Source organism: Oncorhynchus nerka, linkage group LG13, assembly GCF_034236695.1.
Source record: "Oncorhynchus nerka isolate Pitt River linkage group LG13, Oner_Uvic_2.0, whole genome shotgun sequence".
NCBI lineage: Eukaryota > Metazoa > Chordata > Actinopteri > Salmoniformes > Salmonidae > Oncorhynchus > Oncorhynchus nerka.
Genome location: NC_088408.1, coordinates 102,074,412 through 102,101,283, shown reverse-complemented (window position 1 = coordinate 102,101,283; position 26,872 = coordinate 102,074,412). Strand labels below are relative to the sequence as shown.

General features: G+C 50.7%; 1 protein-coding gene across 1 annotated transcript in view; it reads left to right on the top strand.

The window, feature by feature from the left end:
• Window positions 1–26,872, top strand: part of LOC115121151 (elongation factor 2-like) — a 31,152-nt gene that overhangs the window by 3,366 nt on the left and 914 nt on the right. Inside the window, exons 4-14 of the mRNA XM_065026924.1 lie at window positions 1,482–1,693; window positions 2,647–2,831; window positions 3,325–3,430; window positions 3,552–3,665; window positions 4,534–4,672; window positions 6,575–6,770; window positions 7,778–8,036; window positions 12,211–12,318; window positions 12,462–12,815; window positions 24,715–24,897; window positions 26,486–26,618. Coding sequence (XP_064882996.1) covers window positions 1,482–1,693; window positions 2,647–2,831; window positions 3,325–3,430; window positions 3,552–3,665; window positions 4,534–4,672; window positions 6,575–6,770; window positions 7,778–8,036; window positions 12,211–12,318; window positions 12,462–12,815; window positions 24,715–24,897; window positions 26,486–26,618 — 1,989 coding nt within the window. The remainder of the gene's footprint in view (window positions 1–1,481; window positions 1,694–2,646; window positions 2,832–3,324; window positions 3,431–3,551; window positions 3,666–4,533; window positions 4,673–6,574; window positions 6,771–7,777; window positions 8,037–12,210; window positions 12,319–12,461; window positions 12,816–24,714; window positions 24,898–26,485; window positions 26,619–26,872) is intronic.

Genomic DNA, 26,872 nt, shown 5'->3' with positions numbered 1-26,872 from the left:
GAACTACAAATAGTGTGCACGTACTGTAACGGTATACAACTAACGAACTACAAATAGTGTGCACGTACTGTAATGGTATACAACTAAAGAACTACAAATAGTGTGCACGTGCTGTAATGGTATACAACTAAAGAACTACAAATAGTGTGCACGTGCTGTAATGGTATACAACTAAATAACTACAAATAGTGTGCACGTGCTGTAATGGTATATAACTAAAGAACTACAAATAGTGTGCACGTGCTGTAATGGTATACAACTAAAGAACTACAAATAGTGTGCATGTACTGTAACGGTATACAACTAAATAACTACAAATAGTGTGCACGTGCTGTAATGGTATACAACTAAAGAACTACAAATAGTGTGCATGTACTGTAATGGTATACAACTAAAGAACTACAAATAGTGTGCATGTACTGTAACGGTATACAACTAAAGAACTACAAATAGTGTGCACGTACTGTAACGGTATACAACTAAAGAACTACAAATAGTGTGCATGTACTGTAACGGTATACAACTAAATAACTACAAATAGTGTGCACATACTGTAACGGTATACAACTAAATAACTACAAATAGTGTGCACGTACTGTAACGGTATACAACTAAATAACTACAAATAGTGTGCATGTACTGTAACGGTATACAACTAAATAACTACAAATAGTGTGCATGTACTGTAACGGTATACAACTAAATAACTACAAATAGTGTGCACGTACTGTAACGGTATACAACTAAATAACTACAAATAGTGTGCACGTACTGTAACGGTATACAACTAAAGAACTACAAATAGTGTGCACGTACTGTAACGGTATACAACTAAAGAACTACAAATAGTGTGCATGTACTGTAACGGTATACAACTAAAGAACTACAAATAGTGTGCTGGAGGACCTCAGATAACTGTATTTATTTTCTAACCATTTAGCCAAATATTGTTTTCAGATGATAAAAAAACGACATTTACGTTGCTAGTTTTTCTGGAGGGTAAGCAAAAGGATTATACCACATTTGGCAACACAACAATTATTTCACTTTTTTTATATATATATATATAGTATGACTTTGCTTATTACTGGTTTGTGACATCTTTATTTACTGTGATTATGAATACTTTACTAATGCCCTATAAAGCCTTTATAAGATGTGGTTTGTTTAGAGTAGGATCCCAGTTAGTAAACAACAATAGGTAGTACAACAGTCAACCATGATAGCCCTTAGGCCTTTATACATCACACTGTGGGGTCCTTGAAAAGAGCTATATTAAATACCATTATTAAATAGTATAGCAATATTATTATTTACTATACAAGTGTATCGTGACAGATTTGAACACTGACAAACTATACAACTAAAAAATCTACTCCTTTACAGTTTCTGCCTACGGCCTTGTTGCAGCTTGCAAGCGCCTTGATTAACTAATGCCCTTCTAAGGTGGTGCTGAAACCAACCTCTCCTCTGCGTCGCAGGTGTGTGTGTTCAGACCGAGACAGTGCTGCGACAGGCCATCGCAGAGCGGATAAAGCCTGTTCTGATGATGAACAAGATGGACCGGGCGTTGCTGGAGCTGCAGCTGAAACCCGACGCACTTTTTGCCACCTTCCAGCGCATCGTAGAGAACGTCAACGTCATCATCGCCACCTACGGAGAGGACGAGGGCGGACCCATGGGCAGCATCATGGTCAGTGTGTAACAGGGTTAAGATGGTACGGTCAGACCACTCCACAGAGTTCAGATGGTACGGTCAGACCACTCCCCAGAGTTCAGATGGTACGGTCAGACCACAGAGTTCAGATGGTACGGTCAGACCACAGAGTTCAGATGGTACGGTCAGACCACAGAGTTCAGATGGTACGGTCAGACCACTCCCCAGAGTTCAGATGGTACGGTCAGACCACTCCTCAGGGTTCAGATGGTACGGTCAGACCACAGAGTTCAGATGGTATGGTCAGACCACAGAGTTCAGATGGTACGGTCAGACCACAGAGTTAAGATGGTACTGTAAGTCCACTCCACAGAGTTCAGATGGTACGGTCAGACCACAGAGTTCAGATGGTACGGTCAAACCACTCCCCAGAGTTAAGATGGTACGGTCAGACCACAGAGTTCAGATGGTATGGTCAGACCACAGAGTTCAGATGGTACGGTCAGACCACAGAGTTCAGATGGTACGGTCAGACCACTCCCCAGAGTTCAGATGGTACGGTCAGACCACTCCCCAGAGTTAAGATGGTACGGTCAGACCACTCCCCAGTGTTCAGATGGTACGGTCAGACCACAGTGTTCAGATGGTACGGTCAGACCACAGTGTTCAGATGGTACGGTCAGACCACAGAGTTCAGATGGTACGGTCAGACCACAGTGTTCAGATGGTACGGTCAGACCACAGAGTTCAGATGGTACGGTAAGTTCATTCCAGAGCTCGAAATTGTTTCACTTGGTCCCTGAAATGCAAAATAAATACTCGGTGGGGCAACTGGCTAGTATGTTACGTGTGTGTTTGTAAGTATGTTAAAAGTGGGCAGTCACGTGTGTTTGTAATTATGTTAAAAGTGGGCAGTCACGCGTGTTTGCAAAGCAGAAGACCTCTAGTTCGATCCCCTACATGCGTCTGTTCCGTGTTTCCCTGTGTAGGTGGACCCAATGGTGGGCACAGTGGGTTTCGGCTCGGGTCTCCACGGCTGGGCCTTCACTCTGAAGCAGTTTGCTGAGATGTACGTGGCCAAGTTCACAGCCAAGGGAGACCAAAAGACGGAGATGAACCCAGAGGAGCGCTGCAAGAAGGTGGAGGACATGATGAAGAAACTGTGGGGAGAAAAGTGAGTGGAGGAGAGAGGAGAGAGAAAGGAGGAGAGGAGAAAGGAGGAGGAGGAGAGGGGAGAGAGAAGGATATAGGCGAGAGAGAGGGATATAGGCGAGAGAGGGAGATGAGGAGAGGGAGAGAAAGAGAGGAGAGGAGAGCACTGTTCAGTGGATGATTCTGGGTCAGTTTTCCAGACACAGGTTAAGCCTGGTCCTGACTAAAAAGACAACTCAATGGAGATTCTCCTTTGAAATAGAACCCGGCTTAACCTGTGACCAGCAATGACTCCAGAGGACAGTGCAGTTGATGATCACGCGTGCTTCTCCAGTTGATCACGCGTGTTTCTCCAGTTGATCACGCGTGTTTCTCCAGTTGATCACGCGTGTTTCTCCAGTTGATGATCACGTGTTTTTCTCCAGTTGATGATCACGTATGTTTCTCCAGTTGATCACGTGTTTCTCCAGTTGATCACGTGTTTCTCCAGTTGATGATCACGTATGTTTCTCCAGGTTCTTCGACCCGTCATGTGGCAAATTCAGTAAATCAGCCACCAACGCTGCTGGGGAAAAGCTCCCACGTACATTCTGCCAACTCGTCCTGGATCCCATCTTTAAGGTTTGTTTATGCCAAAGATCTAATATTGATTAAAAAATGACTGGAGTTTTTTTTTCTCCGTTGGGTGTAGCACACACATCTGAAATAAATAAATGTGACATTCATCTTGTTTTGACCAAAGGTGTTCGATGCCATCATGAATTTTAACAAAGAGACTGCCGACAAGCTGATTAAGAAACTGGATGTGAAGCTCGATGCTGATGACAAGGAGAAAGAGGGGAAACCACTGCTGAAGGTATGTCACCACTTCAGAAATGTTGTGTGGAGAAATTAGCCATTAAATCCAAGACTGACCAGGGTCGTGTTCAGTCGGAACGAAATTGGATAAAACTGAGTGAAACTGAGAGAGATACTAACTACCTAAACTTGTGTAATAAATTGTATATATATTTTTTTGAAGACATTTTGTACCAGTGTACCCTACTGAGCATCCCTGGCATACCCTACTGAGCATCCCTGGCATACCCTACTGAACATCCCTGGTATACCCTACTGAACATCCCTGGTATACCCTACTGAACATCCCTGGCATACCCTACTGAACATCCCTGGCATACCCTACTGAACATCCCTGGCATACCCTACTGAACATCCCTGGTATACCCTAGTGAACATCCCTGGTATACCCTAGTGAACATCCCTGGTATACCCTAGTGAACATCCCTTGTATACCCTAGTGAACATCCCTTGTATACCCTAGTGAACATCCCTGGTATACCCTACTGAACATCCCTGGTATACCCTACTGAACATACTGGTATACCCTACTGAACATCCCTGGTATACCCTACTGAACATCACTGGTATACCCTACTGAACATCCCTGGTATACCCTACTGAACATCCCTGGCATACCCTACTGAACATCCCTGGTATACCCTACTGAACATGCTGGTATACCCTACTGAACATCCCTGGTATACCCTACTGAACATACTGGTATACCCTACTGAACATACTGGTATACCCTACTGAACATACTGGTATACCCTACTGGTATATCCTACTGAACATACTGGTATACCCTACTGAACATCCTGGTATACCCTACTGAACATGCTGGTCCATAGAGATGCAGTATAATGTTGTATTTCGTCCCCCAGGCGGTGATGCGCCGCTGGCTGCCAGCGGGAGACGCTCTGCTCCAGATGATCACCATCCACCTGCCCTCCCCCGTTACGGCTCAGAGGTACCGCTGTGAGCTGCTCTACGAGGGGCCTGGCGACGACGAGGCCGCTATGGGTGAGTTTGTAGACTGGTGCGCCTGTCTAGCCTGGTGGTGGTGGTAGCAGCTGTAGTAGCAGTAGTAGTAGTATCAGTAGTAGTAGTATCAGAAGTAGTAGTATCAGAAGTAGTGGTATCAGAGGTAGCAGCCGTAGTAGCAGCAGCCGTAGTAGCAGCAGCAGCCGTAGTAGTAGTAGTAGTAGTAGCAGCAGTAGTAGTAGTAGTAGTAGCAACAGTAGTAGTAGTAGTAGTAGTAGCAGCAGTAGTAGTAGTAGTAGTAGCAACAGTAGTAGTAGTAGTAGTAGCAACAGTAGCAGTAGTAGTAGTAGTAGCAACAGTAGCAGTAGTAGTAGTAGTAGTAGCAACAGTAGTAGTAGTAGTAGTAGTAGTAGTAGCAACAGTAGTAGTAGTAGTAGTAGCAGTAGTAGTAGTAGCAACAGTAGTAGTAGTAGTAGTAGTAGTAGTAGCAGTAGTAGTAGTAGTAGTAGTATCAGTGGTAGTAGCAGTAGTAGTAGTAGTAGCAGCAGTATCAGTGGTAGTAGTAGTATCAGAGGTAGCAGTAGCAGTAGTATCAGAGGTAGCAGTAGTAGTAGCAGCAGCCGTAGTAGTAGTAGTAGTAGCAGCAGTATCAGTAGTAGTAGTATCAGAGGTAGTAGTAGTAGTAGTAGTAGCATCAGTAGTAGTAGTATCAGAGGTAGCAGTAGTAGTAGCATCAGAGGTAGCAGTAGTAGTAGCAGCAGCCGTAGTAGTAGTAGTAGCAGTAGTAGCAGCAGCAACAGTAGTAGTAGCAGTAGTAGCAACAGTAGTAGTAGTATCAGTGGTAGTAGCAGTAGTATCAGTAGTAGTATCAGAGGTAGCAGTAGTAGTAGTAGTAGTAGTAGTAGCAGCCGTAGTAGTAGTAGTAGTAGTAGTAGTAGTAGCAGCAGCAGCAACAGTAGTAGTAGCAACAGTAGTAGTAGTATCAGTGGTAGTATCAGTAGTAGTATCAGAGGTAGCAGTAGTAGTAGCAGCAGCCGTAGTAGTAGTAGTAGTAGTAGTAGTAGTAGCAGCAGCAACAGTAGTAGTATCAGTAGTAGTAGTAGCAGCAGCCGTAGTAGTAGTATCAGTAGTAGCAGTAGTAGTATCAGTGGTAGAAGTAGTAGCAGTAGCAGTAGTAGGGAGCAGCAGTAGCTGTAGCAGTAGTAGCTGTAGTAGCAGTAGTAGTAGCAGTAGCTGTAGTAGTAGTAGTAGTCGTAGCAGTACTAGTAGTAGCAATAGCAGTAACTGGTGTTTCAGTCTGATTGTTGTACTGGTCCCTGTGAACAACAAGTCCACAATGGGTGAGTCAGTCCAGCCTGCTAGTAGTAGTAGTAGTAGTAGTAGCAGTAGCTGTAGTAGTAGCTGTAGTAGCAGTAGTAGTAGTATCAGTAGTAGTAGTAGCAGTAGCTGTAGTAGTAGTAGTAGCTGAGTCAGTCCAGCCTGCTAGTAGTAGTAGTAGTAGTAGTAGCAGTAGCTGTAGTAGCAGTAGTAGCAGTAGTAGCAGTAGTAGTAGCAGTAGTAGTAGTAGCAGAGTCAGTCCAGCCTGCTAGTAGTAGCAGTAGTAGTAGTAGCTGTAGTAGCAGTAGTAGCTGAGTCAGTCCAGCCTGCTAGTAGTACTTTATTAGTATGAAGGGCCCAGAGACGAAGAGTCCACAATGGGCGAGTCAGAGTCTAGCCTGGTGCTTCAGTTCATTTGTACATTAGACAATTCTCTCTCTTTGTTTGTTCTTCGTAATGCCAAATGTCTTGCCAACAGCCAAACAATAGAAGAGCTGGCTACATCACCAGACTAGGGTGAATCAGGGGGAGGGAGACGCTTAACTACCCAGATCCCAGTTCAGATTCTCAACCTTCTCCCGAAAATCATACATCCCCTGATCCCCTCCCTCTTAACCCTCCCAGGCATTAAGAACTGCGACCCCAAAGCTCCCTTGATGATGTACATTTCCAAGATGGTGCCCACCAGCGACAAGGGTCGCTTCTACGCCTTCGGCCGCGTGTTCTCCGGCATGGTGGCCACGGGGCAGAAGGTTCGCATCATGGGACCCAACTACACTCCTGGGAAGAAGGAGGACCTGTACCTTAAACCCATTCAGAGGTACACGGAGCTAGAATACATACATGTCCTATTCACCAGCTCAAATACAGGAGGGCTGCTCAACCAAATGAGGATCTTTTGCGTCCAAATGTATATTTTAAGTAGAAATTGTGCACCAATATTTGAATTTTAAAAGCATGAAGTGCCCTTTTAATAGAGACCAAATGGAAAATTAAATAAATATATATATTTTTAAATATGAATGAGCACTTGCTAAATTCTGCTTTTTTGGCATGTCCCTCTGTGACTTTTTAAAATCACTTTACCCCCAAATTTCTCAGAGATTTCGCAATCATTGTAAAGCCCTACATATTGTGTTTGCTTTGACAGTCATTTCTGGAGATTATTATTCATTTCATGTGAACTAGTGATGAATCTAATCACATGAAATGTCTGTCCCTCATTTTAAGGTCAACCCTGTTATGTGAAATTAACTCTCGTTTTAATATGGTGAAACTATATATATATATAAAAACGATGAACATGGGTGGAGAACTGACCAGTACATGTCCTATGGAACAATGACTGGAGACCAGTACATGTCCTATGGAACAATGACTGGAGACCAGTACATGTCCTATGGAACAATGACTGGAGACCAGTACATGTCCTATGGAACAATGACTGGAGACCAGTACATGTCCTATGGAACAAGACTAGAGACCAGTACATGTCCTATGGAACAATGACTGGAGACCAGTACATGTCCTATGGAACACGACTAGAGACCAGTACATGTCCTATGGAACACGACTGGAGACCAGTACATGTCCTATGGAACAATGACTGGAGACCAGTACATGTCCTATGGAACAATGACTGGAGACCAGTACATGTCCTATGGAACAATGACTGGAGACCAGTACATGTCCTATGGAACAATGACTGGAGTGGTGTGTGTGTGTGACTGTCCTACGACAACTGTTTAGAAAAGGTGAGGTCCTCTGAAATTAAAAATATAACTGGTAGACTTCACTAAACTCTGCTGTGCTCCCTCTGACTCCCAGGACCATTCTGATGATGGGGCGCTACACAGAGCCCATTGAGGATGTGCCCTGCGGCAACATCGTGGGTCTGGTGGGAGTAGACCAATTCCTGGTGAAGACCGGGACCATCTCCACCTTCGAGCACGCCCACAACCTGAGGGTGATGAAGTTCAGCGTCAGTCCCGTGGTCAGGGTGGCGGTGGAGTGTAAGAACCCTGCTGACCTGCCCAAGCTGGTGGAGGGACTCAAACGCCTGGCCAAGTCTGACCCCATGGTCCAGGTACAATACTAGTCTGACCCCATGGTCCAGGTACAATACTAGTCTGACCCCATGGTCCAGGTACAATACTAGTCTGACCTCATGGTCCAGGTACAATACTAGTCTGACCCCATGGTCCAGGTACAATACTAGTCTGACCTCATGGTCCAGGTACAATACTAGTCTGACCCCATGGTTCAGGTACAATACAAGACTAGTCTGACCCCATGGTCCAGGTACAATACTATACTAGTCTGACCCCATGGTCCAGGTACAATACTATACTAGTCTGACCCCATGGTCCAGGTACAATACTATACTAGTCTGACCCCATGGTCCAGGTACAATACTATACTAGTCTGACCCCATGGTCCAGGTACAATACTAGTCTGACCCCATGGCCCAGGTACAATACTAGCCTGACCCCATGGCCCAGGTACAATACCAGCCTGACCCCATGGCCCAGGTATAATACTATACTAGTCTGACCCAGTGGTCCAGGTACAATACTAGTCTGACCCCATGGCCCAGGTATAATACTATACTAGTCTGACCCCATGGTCCAGGTACAATACTATACTAGTCTGACCCCATGGTCCAGGTACAATACTATACTAGTCTGACCCCATGGTCCAGGTACTATACTATACTAGTCTGACCCCATGGTCCAGGTACTATACTATACTAGTCTGACCCCATGGTCCAGGTACTATACTATACTAGTCTGACCCCATGGTCCAGGTTTAATACTATACTAGTCTGACCCCATGGTCCAGGTATAATACTATACTAGTCTGACCCCATGGTCCAGGTTTAATACTATATTAGTCTGACCCCATGGTCCAGGTACAATACTAGTCTGACCCCATGGTCCAGGTACAATACTAGTCTGACCCAGTGGTCCAGGTACAATACTAGTCTGACCCCGTGGTCCAGGTACAATACTAGTCTGACCCCGTGGTCCAGGTACAATACTATACTAGTCTGACCCCGTGGTCCAGGTACAATACTATACTAGTCTGACCCCATGGTCCAAGTACAATACTATACTAGTCTGACCCCATGGTCCAGGTACTATACTAGTCTGACCCCATGGTCCAGGTACAATACTATACTAGTCTGACCCCATGGTCCAGGTACAATACTATACTAGTCTGACCCCATGGTCCAGGTACTATACTAGTCTGACCCCATGGTCCAGGTCAATACTATACTAGTCTGACCCCATGGTCCAGGTACAATACTATACTAGTCTGACCCCATGGTCCAGGTACAATACTATACTAGTCTGACCCCATAGTCCAGGTACTATACTATACTAGTCTGACCCCATGTTCCAGGTACTATACTATACTAGTCTGACCCCATGGTCCAGGTACAATACTAGTCTGACCCCATGGTCCAGGTACAATACTATACTAGTCTGACCCCATGGTCCAAGTACAATACTATACTAGTCTGACCCCATGGTCCAGGTATAATACTATACTAGTCTGACCCCATGGTCCAGGTACAATACTATACTAGTCTGACCCCATGGTCCAGGTACAATACTATACTAGTCTGACCCCATGGTCCAGGTACGATACAATACTAGTCTGACCCCATGGTCCAGGTACAATACTATACTAGTCTGACCCCATGGTCCAGGTACAATACTATACTAGTCTGACCCCATGGTCCAGGTATAATACTATACTAGTCTGACCCCATGGTCCAGGTACAATACTATACTAGTCTGACCCCATGGTCCAGGTATAATACTATACTAGTCTGACCCCATGGTCCAGGTATAATACTATACTAGTCTGACCCCATGGTCCAGGTATAATACTATACTAGTCTGACCCCATGGTCCAGGTACAATACTATACTAGTCTGACCCCATGGTCCAGGTATAATACTATACTAGTCTGACCCCATGGTCCAGGTATAATACTATACTTGTCTGACCCCATGGTCCAGGTATAATACTATACTAGTCTGACCCCATGGTCCAGGTACAATACTAGTCTGACCCCATGGTCCAGATATAATACTTTTCTGACCCCATGGTCCAGGTACAATAATAGTCTGACCCCATGGTCCAGGTACAATACTAGTCTGACCCCATGGTCCAGGTACAATACTAGTCTGACCCCATGGTCCAGGTACAATACTAGTCTGACCCCATTGTCCAGGTACAATACTAGTCTGACCCCATGGTCCAGGTACAATACTAGTCTGACCCCATGGTCCAGGTACAATACTATACTAGTCTGACCCCATGGTCCAGGTACTATACTATACTAGTCTGACCCCATGGTCCAGGTTTAATACTATACTAGTCTGACCCCATGGTCCAGGTACTATACTAGTCTGACCCCATGGTCGAGGTTTAATACTATATTAGTCTGACCCCATGGTCCAGGTACAATACTAGTCTGACCCCATGGTCCAGGTACAATACTAGTCTGACCCAGTGGTCCAGGTACAATACTAGTCTGACCCCGTGGTCCAGGTACAATACTAGTCTGACCCCGTGGTCCAGGTACAATACTATACTAGTCTGACCCCGTGGTCCAGGTACAATACTATACTAGTCTGACCCCATGGTCCAAGTACAATACTATACTAGTCTGACCCCATGGTCCAGGTACTATACTAGTCTGACCCCATGGTCCAGGTACAATACTATACTAGTCTGACCCCATGGTCCAGGTACAATACTATACTAGTCTGACCCCATGGTCCAGGTACTATACTAGTCTGACCCCATGGTCCAGGTCAATACTATACTAGTCTGACCCCATGGTCCAGGTACAATACTATACTAGTCTGACCCCATGGTCCAGGTACAATACTATACTAGTCTGACCCCATAGTCCAGGTACTATACTATACTAGTCTGACCCCATGTTCCAGGTACTATACTATACTAGTCTGACCCCATGGTCCAGGTACAATACTAGTCTGACCCCATGGTCCAGGTACAATACTATACTAGTCTGACCCCATGGTCCAAGTACAATACTATACTAGTCTGACCCCATGGTCCAGGTATAATACTATACTAGTCTGACCCCATGGTCCAGGTACAATACTATACTAGTCTGACCCCATGGTCCAGGTACAATACTATACTAGTCTGACCCCATGGTCCAGGTACGATACAATACTAGTCTGACCCCATGGTCCAGGTACAATACTATACTAGTCTGACCCCATGGTCCAGGTACAATACTATACTAGTCTGACCCCATGGTCCAGGTATAATACTATACTAGTCTGACCCCATGGTCCAGGTACAATACTATACTAGTCTGACCCCATGGTCCAGGTATAATACTATACTAGTCTGACCCCATGGTCCAGGTATAATACTATACTAGTCTGACCCCATGGTCCAGGTATAATACTATACTAGTCTGACCCCATGGTCCAGGTACAATACTATACTAGTCTGACCCCATGGTCCAGGTATAATACTATACTAGTCTGACCCCATGGTCCAGGTATAATACTATACTTGTCTGACCCCATGGTCCAGGTATAATACTATACTAGTCTGACCCCATGGTCCAGGTACAATACTAGTCTGACCCCATGGTCCAGATATAATACTAGTCTGACCCCATGGTCCAGGTACAATAATAGTCTGACCCCATGGTCCAGGTACAATACTAGTCTGACCCCATGGTCCAGGTACAATACTAGTCTGACCCCATTGTCCAGGTACAATACTAGTCTGACCCCATGGTCCAGGTACAATACTAGTCTGACCCCATGGTCCAGGTACAATACTAGTCTGACCCCATGGTCCAGGTACAATACTATACTAGTCTGACCCCGTGGTCCAGGTACAATACTAGTCTGACCCCATGGTCCAGGTACAATACTAGTCTGACCCCATGGTCCAGGTACAATACTAGTCTGACCCCATGGTCCAGGTACAATACTAGTCTGACCCCATGGTCCAGGTACAATACTAGTCTGACCCCATGGTCCAGGTACAATACTAGTCTGACCCCATGGTCCAGGTACAATACTATACTAGTCTGATCCCGTGGTCCAGGTACAATACTAGTCTGACCCCGTGGTCCAGGTACAATACTATACTAGTCTGACCCCGTGGTCCAGGTACAATACTAGTCTGTTAGAGATGTAGGAAAACAGTGCTGTTTATGTGTCTTTGTCCTGTCTCTCTGTGTGGCAGTGCATCATTGAGGAGTCTGGAGAACACATCGTAGCTGGAGCCGGGGAGCTTCATCTGGAGATCTGCCTGAAGGATCTGGAGGAGGACCACGCTGGGATCCCCCTGAAGGTTGGGAAGATATTGACTTACTGCATTGTACAGGAATGCTTTTCAAAAAGGATGAAATTAGCTTGTTTTTGAAATCACACTTGTAACCTTTGAATATTGAGTGAAGATACTAAAAAACGGAATCCTCTTCATACTTCTCCCAGAAATCTGACCCTGTGGTGTCTTACCGCGAGACCGTAGCCGAGGATTCAGACCAGGTCTGCCTGTCCAAGTCCCCTAACAAACACAACCGTCTATACATGAAGGCCCGGCCCTTCCAGGATGGTCTGGCGGAGGATATCGATAAGGGGGACGTGAGCTCCAGACAGGAACTGAAGACCAGGGCTCGCTACCTGACTGAGAAGTACGAGTGGGAGGTGACAGAGGCCCGCAAGATCTGGTGTTTCGGCCCCGACGGGACGGGACCCAACATCCTGGCGGACGTTACCAAGGGAGTGCAGTACCTCAACGAGATCAAGGACAGCGTGGTGGCAGGGTTCCAGTGGGCCTCCAAGGAGGTGAGCAGACGCCAGCAGGGCTGGGGGGGGTTAAGTCCCTTTAGCACCAACTTTTAGAACCAGAGAACCCCACCACCACTGACAGGCTCTCAGAACCAGAGAACCCCACCACCACTGACAGGCTCTGAGAACCAGATAACCCCACCACCACTGACAGGCTCTCAGAACCAGATAACCCAACCACCACTGACAGGCTCTCAGAACCAGATAACCCAACCACCACTGACAGGCTCTGAGAACCAGAGAACCCCACCACCACTGACAGGCTCTGAGAACCAGAGAACCCCACCACCACTGACAGGCTCTGAGAACCAGAGAACCCCACCACCACTGACAGGCTCTGAGAACCAGAGAACCCCACCACCACTGACAGGCTCTTAGAACCAGAAAACCCCACCACCACTGACAGGCTCTTAGAACCAGAGAACCCCACCACCACTGACAGGCTCTGAGAACCCCACCACCACTGACAGGCTCTGAGAACCAGAGAACCCCACCACCACTGACAGGCTCTGAGAACCAGAGAACCCCACCACCACTGACAGGCTCTGAGAACAGAGAACCCCACCACCACTGACAGGCTCTGAGAACCAGAGAACCCCACCACCACTGACAGGCTCTGAGAACCAGAGAACCCCACCACCACTGACAAGCTCTTAGAACCCCACCACCACTGACCGGCTCTTAGAACCAGAGAACCCCACCACCACTGACAGGCTCTGAGAACCAGAGAACCCCACCACCACTGACAGGCTCTGAGAACCAGAGAACCCCACCACCACTGACATGCTCTGAGAACCAGAGAACCCCACCACCACTGACAGGCTCTGAGAACAGAGAACCCCACCACCAATGACAGGCTCTGAGAACCAGAGAACCCCACTGACAGGCTCTGAGAACCAGAGAACCCCACCACCACTGACAAGCTCTTAGAACCCCACCACCACTGACAGGCTCTGAGAACCAGAGAACCCCACTGACAGGCTCTGAGAACCAGAGAACCCCACCACCACTGACAAGCTCTTAGAACCCCACCACCACTGACAGGCTCTGAGAACCAGAGAACCCCACCACCACTGACATGCTCTGAGAACCAGAGAACCCCACCACCACTGACAGGCTCTGAGAACCAGAGAACCCCACCACCACTGACAGGCTCTTAGAACCCCACCACCACTGACAGGCTCTGAGAACCAGAGAACCCCACCACCACTGACAGGCTCTTAGAACCCCACCACCACTGACAGGCACTGAGAACCAGAGAACCCCACCACCACTGACAGGCTCTGAGAACCAGAGAACCCCACCACCACTGACATGCTCTGAGAACCAGAGAACCCCACCACCACTGACAGGCTCTGAGAACAGAGAACCCCACCACCAATGACAGGCTCTGAGAACCAGAGAACCCCACCACCACTGACAGGCTCTGAGAACCAGAGAACCCCACCACCACTGACAAGCTCTTAGAACCCCACCACCACTGACAGGCTCTGAGAACCAGAGAACCCCACCACCACTGACATGCTCTGAGAACCAGAGAACCCCACCACCACTGACAGGCTCTGAGAACCAGAGAACCCCACCACCACTGACAGGCTCTTAGAACCCCACCACCACTGACAGGCACTGAGAACCAGAGAACCCCACCACCACTGACAGGCTCTGAGAACCAGAGAACCCCACCACCACTGACAGGCTCTGAGAACCAGAGAACCCCACCACCACTGACAGGCTCTTAGAACCAGAAAACCCCACCACCACTGACAGGCTCTTAGAACCAGAGAACCCCACCACCACTGACAGGCTCTGAGAACCCCACCACCACTGACAGGCTCTGAGAACCAGAGAACCCCACCACCACTGACAGGCTCTGAGAACCAGAGAACCCCACCACCACTGACAGGCTCTCAGAACCAGATAACCCAACCACCACTGACAGGCTCTGAGAACCAGAGAACCCCACCACCACTGACAGGCTCTTAGAACCAGAGAACCCCACCACCACTGACAGGCTCTGAGAACCCCACCACCACTGACAGGCTCTGAGAACCAGAGTACCCCACCACCACTGACAGGCTCTTAGAACCAGAGAACCCCACCACCACTGACAGGCTCTGAGAACCAGAGAACCCCACCACCACTGACAGGCTCTGAGAAGCAGAGAACCCCACCACCACTGACAGGCACTGAGAACCAGAGAACCCCACCACCACTGACAGGCACTGAGAACCAGAGAACCCCACCACCACTGACAGGCTCTGAGAACCAGAGAACCCCACCACCACTGACAGGCTCTGAGAACCAGAGAACCCCACCACCACTGACAGGCTCTGAGAACCAGAGAACCCCACCACCACCACTGACAGGCTCTGAGAACCAGAGAACCCCACCACCACTGACAGGCTCTTAGAACCAGAAAACCCCACCACCACTGACAGGCTCTTAGAACCAGAGAACCCCACCACCACTGACAGGCTCTGAGAACCCCACCACCACTGACAGGCTCTGAGAACCAGAGAACCCCACCACCACTGACAGGCTCTGAGAACCAGAGAACCCCACCACCACTGACAGGCTCTGAGAACAGAGAACCCCACCACCACTGACAGGCTCTGAGAACCAGAGAACCCCACCACCACTGACAGGCTCTGAGAACCAGAGAACCCCACCACCACTGACAAGCTCTTAGAACCCCACCACCACTGACCGGCTCTTAGAACCAGAGAACCCCACCACCACTGACAGGCTCTGAGAACCAGAGAACCCCACCACCACTGACAGGCTCTGAGAACCAGAGAACCCCACCACCACTGACATGCTCTGAGAACCAGAGAACCCCACCACCACTGACAGGCTCTGAGAACAGAGAACCCCACCACCAATGACAGGCTCTGAGAACCAGAGAACCCCACTGACAGGCTCTGAGAACCAGAGAACCCCACCACCACTGACAAGCTCTTAGAACCCCACCACCACTGACAGGCTCTGAGAACCAGAGAACCCCACCACCACTGACATGCTCTGAGAACCAGAGAACCCCACCACCACTGACAGGCTCTGAGAACCAGAGAACCCCACCACCACTGACAGGCTCTTAGAACCCCACCACCACTGACAGGCACTGAGAACCAGAGAACCCCACCACCACTGACAGGCTCTGAGAACCAGAGAACCCCACCACCACTGACAGGCTCTGAGAACCAGAGAACCCCACCACCACTGACAGGCTCTGAGAACAGAGAACCCCACCACCAATGACAGGCTCTGAGAACCAGAGAACCCCACCACCACTGACAGGCTCTGAGAACCAGAGAACCCCACCACCACTGACAAGCTCTTAGAACCCCACCACCACTGACAGGCTCTGAGAACCAGAGAACCCCACCACCACTGACATGCTCTGAGAACCAGAGAACCCCACCACCACTGACAGGCTCTGAGAACCAGAGAACCCCACCACCACTGACAGGCTCTTAGAACCCCACCACCACTGACAGGCACTGAGAACCAGAGAACCCCACCACCACTGACAGGCTCTGAGAACCAGAGAACCCCACCACCACTGACAGGCTCTGAGAACCAGAGAACCCCACCACCACTGACAGGCTCTTAGAACCAGAAAACCCCACCACCACTGACAGGCTCTTAGAACCAGAGAACCCCACCACCACTGACAGGCTCTGAGAACCCCACCACCACTGACAGGCTCTGAGAACCAGAGAACCCCACCACCACTGACAGGCTCTGAGAACCAGAGAACCCCACCACCACTGACAGGCTCTGAGAACAGAGAACCCCACCACCACTGACAGGCTCTGAGAACCAGAGAACCCCACCACCACTGACAGGCTCTGAGAACCAGAGAACCCCACCACCACTGACAAGCTCTTAGAACCCCACCACCACTGACCGGCTCTTAGAACCAGAGAACCCCACCACCACTGACAGGCTCTGAGAACCAGAGAACCCCACCACCACTGACAGGCTCTGAGAACCAGAGAACCCCACCACCACTGACAAGCTCTTAGAACCCCACCACCACTGACAGGCTCTGAGAACCAGAGAACCCCACCACCACTGACATGCTCTGAGAACCAGAGAACCCCACCACCACTGACAGGCTCTGAGAACCAGAGAACCCCACCACCACTGACAGGCTCTTAGAACCCCACCACCACTGACAGGCACTGAGAACCAGAGAACCCCACCACCACTGACAGGCTCTGAGAACCAGAGAACCCCACCACCACTGACAGGCTCTGAGAACCAGAGAACCCCACCACCACTGACAGGCTCTCAGAACCAGAGAACCCCACCACCACTGACAGGCTCTCAGAACCAGAGAACCCCACCACCACTGACAGGCTCTCAGAACCAGAGAACCCCACCACCACTGACAAGCTCTCAGAACCAAAGAACCACACCACCACTGACAAGCTCTCAGAACCAGAGAACCCCACCACCACTGACAGGCTCTGAGAACCCCACCACCACTGACAAGCTCTTAGAACCCCACCACCACTGACCGGCTCTTAGAACCAGAGAACCCCACCACCACTGACAGGCTCTTAGAACCCCACCACCACTGACAGGCACTGAGAACCAGAGAACCCCACCACCACTGACAGGCTCTGAGAACCAGAGAACCCCACCACCACTGACAGGCTCTGAGAACCAGAGAACCCCACCACCACTGACAGGCTCTCAGAACCAGAGAACCCCACCACCACTGACAGGCTCTCAGAACCAGAGAACCCCACCACCACTGACAGGCTCTCAGAACCAGAGAACCCCACCACCACTGACACGCTCTCAGAACCAAAGAACCACACCACCACTGACAAGCTCTCAGAACCCCACCACCACTGACAAGCTCTTAGAACCCCACCACCACTGACCGGCTCTTAGAACCAGAGAACCCCACCACCACGGACATGCTCTGAGAACCAGAGAACCCCACCACCACTGACAGGCTCTGAGAACCAGAGAACCCCACCACCACTGACAGGCTCTTAGAACCAGAGAACCCCACCACCACTGACAGGCTCTGAGAACCAGAGAACCCCACCACCACTGACAGGCTCTGAGAACCCCACCACCACTGACAAGCTCTTAGAACCCCACCACCACTGACCGGCTCTTAGAACCAGAGAACCCCACCACCACGGACATGCTCTGAGAACCAGAGAACCCCACCACCACTGACAGGCTCTGAGAACCAGAGAACCCCACCACCACTGACAGGCTCTTAGAACCAGAGAACCCCACCACCACTGACAGGCTCTGAGAACCAGAGAACCCCACCACCACTGACAGGCTCTGAGAAGCAGAGAACCCCACCACCACTGACAGGCTCTGAGAACCAGAGAACCCCACCACCACTGACAGGCTCTGAGAACCAGAGAACCCCACCACCACTGACAGGCTCTTAGAACCAGAGAACCCCACCACCACTGACAGGCTCTGAGAACCAGAGAACCCCACCACCACTGACAGGCTCTGAGAACCAGAGAACCCCACCACCACTGACAGGCTCTTAGAACCCCACCACCACTGACAGGCACTGAGAACCAGAGAACCCCACCACCACTGACAGGCTCTGAGAACCAGAGAACCCCACCACCACTGACAGGCTCTGAGAACCAGAGAACCCCACCACCACTGACAGGCTCTGAGAACCAGAGAACCCCACCACCACTGACAGGCTCTCAGAACCAGAGAACCCCACCACCACTGACAGGCTCTCAGAACCAGAGAACCCCACCACCACTGACAGGCTCTCAGAACCAGAGAACCCCACCACCACTGACAAGCTCTCAGAACCAGAGAACCACACCACCACTGACAAGCTCTCAGAACCAGAGAACCCCACCACCACTGACAGGCTCTGAGAACCCCACCACCACTGACAAGCTCTTAGAACCCCACCACCACTGACCGGCTCTTAGAACCAGAGAACCCCACCACCACTGACAGGCTCTGAGAACCAGAGGACCCCACCACCACTGACAGGCTCTGAGAACCAGAGAACCCCACCACCACTGACATGCTCTGAGAACCAGAGAACCCCACCACCACTGACAGGCTCTGAGAAACAGAAAACCCCACCACCACTGACAGGCTCTTAGAACCCCACCACCACTGACAGGCACTGAGAACCAGAGAACCCCACCACCACTGACAGGCTCTGAGAACCAGAGAACCCCACCACCACTGACAGGCTCTGAGAACCAGATAACCCCACCACCACTGACAGGCTCTGAGAACCAGAGAATCCCACCACCACTGACAGGCTCTCAGAACCAGAGAACCCCACCACCACTGACAGGCTCTGAGAACCAGAGAACCCCACCACCACTGACAGGCTCTTAGAACCAGAGAACCCCACCACCACTGACAGGCTCTGAGAACCAGAGAACCCCACCACCACTGACAGGCTCTGAGAACCAGAGAACCCCACCACCACTGACAGGCTCTTAGAACCCCACCACCACTGACAGGCACTGAGAACCAGAGAACCCCACCACCACTGACAGGCTCTGAGAACCAGAGAACCCCACCACCACTGACAGGCTCTGAGAACCAGAGAACCCCACCACCACTGACAGGCTCTTAGAACCCCACCACCACTGACAGGCTCTGAGAACCAGAGAACCCCACCACCACTGACAGGCTCTCAGAACCAGAGAACCCCACCACCACTGACAGGCTCTCAGAACCAGAGAACCCCACCACCACTGACAGGCTCTCAGAACCAGAGAACCCCACCACCACTGACAAGCTCTCAGAACCAGAGAACCACACCACCACTGACAAGCTCTCAGAACCAGAGAACCCCACCACCACTGACAGGCTCTGAGAACCCCACCACCACTGACAAGCTCTTAGAACCCCACCACCACTGACCGGGTCTTAGAACCAGAGAACCCCACCACCACTGACAGGCTCTGAGAACCAGAGAACCCCACCACCACTGACAGGCTCTGAGAACCAGAGAACCCCACCACCACTGACATGCTCTGAGAACCAGAGAACCCCACCACCACTGACAGGCTCTGAGAACCAGAAAACCCCACCACCACTGACAGGCTCTTAGAACCCCACCACCACTGACAGGCACTGAGAACCAGAGAACCCCACCACCACTGACAGGCTCTGAGAACCAGAGAACCCCACCACCACTGACAGGCTCTGAGAACCAGAGAACCCCACCACCACTGACAGGCTCTGAGAACCAGAGAATCCCACCACCACTGACAGGCTCTCAGAACCAGAGAACCCCACCACCACTGACAGGCTCTCAGAACCAGAGAACCCCACCACCACTGACAGGCTCTCAGAACCAGAGAACCCCACCACCACTGACAAGCTCTCAGAACCAGAGAACCACACCACCACTGACAAGCTCTCAGAACCAGAGAACCCCACCACCACTGACAGGCTCTGAGAACCCCACCACCACTGACAAGCTCTTAGAACCCCACCACCACTGACAGGCACTGAGAACCAGATAACCCAACCACCACTGACAGGCTCTGAGAACCAGAGAACCCCACCACCACTGACAGGCTCTGAGAACCAGAAAACCCCACCACCACTGACAGGCTCTCAGAACCAGATAACCCAACCACCACTGACAGGCTCTGAGAACCCCACCACCACTGACAGGCTCTGAGAACCCCACCACCACTGACAGGCTCTGAGAACCCCACCACCACTGACAGGCTCTGAGAACCAGAGAACCCCACCACCACTGACAGGCTCTTAGAACCAGAGAACCCCACCACCACTGACAGGCTCTGAGAACCAGAGAACCCCACCACCACTGACAGGCTCTGAGAACCAGAGAACCCCACCACTGACAGGCTCTGAGAACCAGAGAACCCCAACACCACTGACAGGCTCTTAGAACCCCACCACCACTGACAGGCACTGAGAACCAGAGAACCCCACCACCACTGACAGGCTCTGAGAACCAGAGAACCCCACCACCACTGACAGGCTCTCAGAACCAGAGAACCCCACCACCACTGACAGGCTCTCAGAACCAGAGAACCCCACCACCACTGACAAGCTCTCAGAACCAGAGAACCACACCACCACTGACAAGCTCTTAGAACCCCACCACCACTGACCGGCTCTTAGAACCAGAGAACCCCACCACCACTGACAGGCTCTGAGAACCCCACCACCACTGACAGGCTCTGAGAACCAGAGAACCCCACCACCACTGACAGGCTCTTAGAACCAGAGAACCCCACCACCACTGACAGGCTCTGAGAACCAGAGAACCCCACCACCACTGACAGGCTCTCAAAACCAGAGAATCCCACCACCACTGACAGGCTCTCAGAACCAGAGAACCCCACCACCACTGACAGGCTCTCAGAACCAGAGAACCCCACCACCACTGACAGGCTCTCAGAACCAGAGAACCCCACCACCACTGACAGGCTCTGAGAACCAGAGAACCCCACCACCACTGACAAGCTCTTAGAACCCCACCACCACTGACCGGCTCTTAGAACCAGAGAACCCCACCACCACTGACAGGCTCTGAGAACCAGAGAACCCCACCACCACTGACAGGCTCTGAGAACCAGAGAACCCCACCACCACTGACAGGCTCTTAGAACCAGAGAACCCCACCACCACTGACAGGCTCTGAGAACCAGAGAACCCCACCACCACTGACAGGCTCTCAGAACCAGAGAACCCCACCACCACTGACAGGCTCTCAGAACCAGAGAACCCCACCACCACTGACAGGCTCTTAGAACCCCACCACCACTGACAGGCTCTGAGAACCAGAGAACCCCACCACCACTGACAGGCTCTCAGAACCAGAGAACCCCACCACCACTGAAAGGCTCTGAGAACCAGAGAAACCCACCACCACTGACAAGCTCTTAGAACCAGAGAACCCCACCACCACTGACAGGCTCTGAGAACCAGAGAACCCCACCACCACTGACATGCTCTGAGAACCAGAGAACCCCACCACCACTGACAGGCTCTGAGAACCAGAGAACCCCACCACCACTGACAGGCTCTTAGAACCAGAGAACCCCACCACCACTGACAGGCTCTGAGAACCAGAGAACCCCACCACCACTGACAGGCTCTGAGAACCAGAGAACCCCACCACCACTGACAGGCTCTGAGAACCAGAGAACCCCACCACCACTGACAGGCTCTGAGAACCAGAGAACCCCACCACCACTGACAGGCTCTGGGAACCAGAGAACCCCATCACCACTGACATGCTCTGAGAACCAGAGAACCCCACCACCACTGACAGGCTCTTAGAACCAGAAAACGCCACCACCACTGACAGGCTCTCAGAACCAGATAACCCAACCACCACTGACAGGCTCTGAGAACCAGAGAACCCCACCACCACTGACAGGCTCTTAGAACCAGAGAACCCCACCACCACTGACAGGCTCTGAGAACCCCACCACCACTGACAGGCTCTGAGAACCAGAGAACCTCACCACCACTGACAGGCTCTCAGAACCAGATAACCCAACCACCACTGACAGGCTCTGAGAACCAGAGAACCCCACCACCACTGACAGGCTCTTAGAACCAGAGAACCCCACCACCACTGACAGGCTCTGAGAACCCCACCACCACTGACAGGCTCTGAGAACCAGAGTACCCCACCACCACTGACAGGCTCTTAGAACCAGAGAACCCCACCACCACTGACAGGCTCTGAGAACCAGAGAACCCCACCACCACTGACAGGCTCTGAGAACCAGAGAACCCCACCACCACTGACAGGCTCTGAGAACCAGAGAACCCCACCACCACTGACAGGCTCTTAGAACCAGAGAACCCCACCACCACTGACAAGCTCTTAGAACCCCACCACCACTGACCGGCTCTTAGAACCAGAGAACCCCACCACCACTGACAGGCTCTGAGAACCCCACCACCACTGACAGGCTCTTGAGAACCAGAGAACCCCACCACCACTGACATGCTCTGAGAACCAGAGAACCCCACCACCACTGACAGGCTCTGAGAACCAGAGAACCCCACCACCACTGACAGGCTCCTAGAACCAGAGAACCCCACCACCACTGACAGGCACTGAGAACCAGAGAACCCCACCACCACTGACAGGCTCTGAGAACCAGAGAACCCCACCACCACTGACAGGCTCTGAGAACCAGAGAACCCCACCACCACTGACAGGCTCTCAGAACCAGAGAACCCCACCACCACTGACAAGCTCTCAGAACCAGAGAACCACACCACCACTGACAAGCTCTCAGAACCAGAGAACCCCACCACCACTGACAGGCTCTGAGAACCCCACCACCACTGACAAGCTCTTAGAACCCCACCACCACTGACCGGCTCTTAGAACCAGAGAATCCCACCACCACGGACATGCTCTCAGAACCAGAGAACCCCACCACCACTGACAGGCTCTGAGAACCAGAGAACCCCACCACCACTGACAGGCTCTTAGAACCAGAGAACCCCACCACCACTGACAGGCTCTGAGAACCAGATAACCCCACCACCACTGACAGGCTCTGAGAATCAGAGAACCCCACCACCACTGACAGGCTCTGAGAACCAGAGAACCCCACCACCACTGACAGGCTCTGAGAACCAGAGAACCCCACCACCACTGACAGGCTCTGAGAACCAGAGAACCCCACCACCACTGACAGGCTCTGAGAACCAGAGAACCCCACCACCACTGACAGGCTCTGAGAACCAGAGAACCCCACCACCACTGACAGGCTCTTAGAACCAGAGAACCCCACCACCACTGACAAGCTCTTAGAACCCCACCACCACTGACCGGCTCTTAGAACCAGAGAACCCCACCACCACTGACAGGCTCTGAGAACCCCACCACCACTGACAGGCTCTTGAGAACCAGAGAACCCCACCACCACTGACATGCTCTGAGAACCAGAGAACCCCACCACCACTGACAGGCTCTGAGAACCAGAGAACCCCACCACCACTGACAGGCTCCTAGAACCAGAGAACCCCACCACCACTGACAGGCACTGAGAACCAGAGAACCCCACCACCACTGACAGGCTCTGAGAACCAGAGAACCCCACCACCACTGACAGGCTCTGAGAACCAGAGAACCCCACCACCACTGACAGGCTCTCAGAACCAGAGAACCCCACCACCACTGACAAGCTCTCAGAACCAGAGAACCACACCACCACTGACAAGCTCTCAGAACCAGAGAACCCCACCACCACTGACAGGCTCTGAGAACCCCACCACCACTGACAAGCTCTTAGAACCCCACCACCACTGACCGGCTCTTAGAACCAGAGAATCCCACCACCACGGACATGCTCTCAGAACCAGAGAACCCCACCACCACTGACAGGCTCTGAGAACCAGAGAACCCCACCACCACTGACAGGCTCTTAGAACCAGAGAACCCCACCACCACTGACAGGCTCTGAGAACCAGATAACCCCACCACCACTGACAGGCTCTGAGAATCAGAGAACCCCACCACCACTGACAGGCTCTGAGAACCAGAGAACCCCACCACCACTGACAGGCTCTGAGAACCAGAGAACCCCACCACCACTGACAGGCTCTGAGAACCAGAGAACCCCACCACCACTGACAGGCTCTGAGAACCAGAGAACCCCACCACCACTGACAGGCTCTTAGAACCAGAGAACCCCACCACCACTGACAGGCTCTCAGAACCAGATAACCCAACCACCACTGACAGGCTCTCAGAACCAGAGAACCCCACCATCACTGACAGGCTCCTAGAACCAGAGAACCCCACCACCACTGACAGGCACTCAGAACCAGAGAACCCCACCACTAACTCTGAGAACCAGAGAACCCCACCACCACTGAAAAACCTTCTCTTTCTCAGGGTGTCCTGTGTGAAGAGAACATGAGGGGGATACGTTTCGACGTCCATGATGTGACGCTGCATGCGGATGCCATCCACAGAGGGGGCGGGCAGATCATCCCCACGGCACGCCGAGTCATCTACGCCTCTCAGCTCACAGCTCAGCCACGACTCATGGAGCCAGTCTACCTGGTCGAGATCCAGGTGAGTCATCTCCGCCTCACAGCTCAGCCACGACTTATAGAACCAGTCTACCTGGTCGAGATCCAGGTGAGTCATCTACACCTCTCAGCTCAGTCACGACTTATAGAACCAGTCTACCTGATCCAGGTGAGTCATCTACACCTCTCAGCTCAGTCACGACTTATAGAACCAGTTTACCTGGTCGGGATCCAGGTGAGTCATCTACGCCTCTCAGCTCAGTCACGACTTATAGAACCAGTCTACCTGGTCGAGATCCAGGTGAGTCATCTACACCTCTCAGCTCAGCCACGACTTATAGAACCAGTCTACCTGGTCGAGATCCAGATGAGTCATCTCCGCCTCTCAGCTCAGTCACGACTTATAGAACCAGTCTACTTGATCCAGGTGAGTCATCTACGCCTCTCAGCTCAGTCACGACTTATAGAACCAGTTTACTTGGTCAAGAACCAGGTGAGTCATCTCCGCCTCTCAGCTCAGTCACGACTTATAGAACCAGTCTACCTGATCCAGGTGAGTCATCTACACCTCTCAGCTCAGTCACGACTTATAGAACCAGTCTACCTGATTCAGGTGAGTCATCTACACCTCTCAGCTCAGTCACGACTTATAGAACCAGTCTACCTGATCCAGGTGAGTCATCTACACCTCTCAGCTCAGTCACGACTTATAGAACCAGTCTACCTGATCCAGGTGAGTCATCTACACCTCTCAGCTCAGTCACGACTTATAGAACCAGTCTACCTGATCCAGGTGAGTCATCTACACCTCTCAGCTCAGTCACGACTTATAGAACCAGTCTACCTGATCCAGGTGAGTCATCTACACCTCTCAGCTCAGTCACGACTTATAGAACCAGTCTACCTGATCCAGATCCAGGTGAGTCCACGTGGAACTCAGAAGTGAGATTCAAAATCAGAATCTTTATACTCCCAAATACATTTACATGTACCAGGAATTTGACCTGGTGAGATGGTGCCAACAACCACAACAGAATATACAGACAGAATAGTAAGGGATGTTCAACCTTTCCTGAGTCCTGAGGGGTATCCTATGAATCAAGCTAGATCTACTCTGGGTTTTCTAAAGCTAGCCGGTCTTCAGTTAGCTTCACATTCCAGCTCAGACTTCAACCATACTACGACAGTGGGTATTGATCGTCCGCCTGCCGCCAACTCCAGCAGGCCTTGTAACTGTGCATGACGCACGCCAAACGCTTCATTGAGACAATGCTGAATCAATGAATGAATGAATGGGGAAAATCAGTGACATTTTCATTTGTGCCCGAAATCAAATTCAGTAGGCTATGGTGTGTAGCAGTCTTTTACAGGTGTAGTCTTTTGGGACTCCCGAGTGGCACAGCGGTCTAAGGCACTGCATCGCTTGAGCCGTCACTACGGTCATATCTGTATTCACAGTCATGCGAAATCCATAGTTTAGAGCCAAATTCATTTATTTCAATTGACTGGGTTTCCTTTATATAAACTGTAACTCAGTAAAATCTTAGAAATTGTTGCATGTTTGTGTGTGTTTTAAAAAATATATTTTTAGTTCAATGTATTTCAACTTACCTAAACCGTTCTTCCTGCAGTGTCCAGAGCACGTCGTTGGAGGGATCTACGGTGTGCTGAACAGGAAGAGAGGCATGGTATTTGAGGAGTCGCAGGTCGCTGGAACACCCATCTTCATCGTGAAGGCTTTCCTTCCAGTCAACGAATCGTTTGGTGAGTTCATCCAACGAAACATTTCAACACTGAATGTAAAACAGACCATTTTAAAAGGATAAGTCCAGTCAATTAATAATTTGGTACGTTCGTCACATCTTCCAACAACCCATTTCACCATAACAATGAATGGAAACAACATTTAAAAAGAAACTATTCAAATGTAACTTTTCTAAAAAAATATATATTCTATAACTAAAAAGACTAATTTAGTAGGGCCAGGACAATACCACAATACTTGTTAGTAGTGTAAC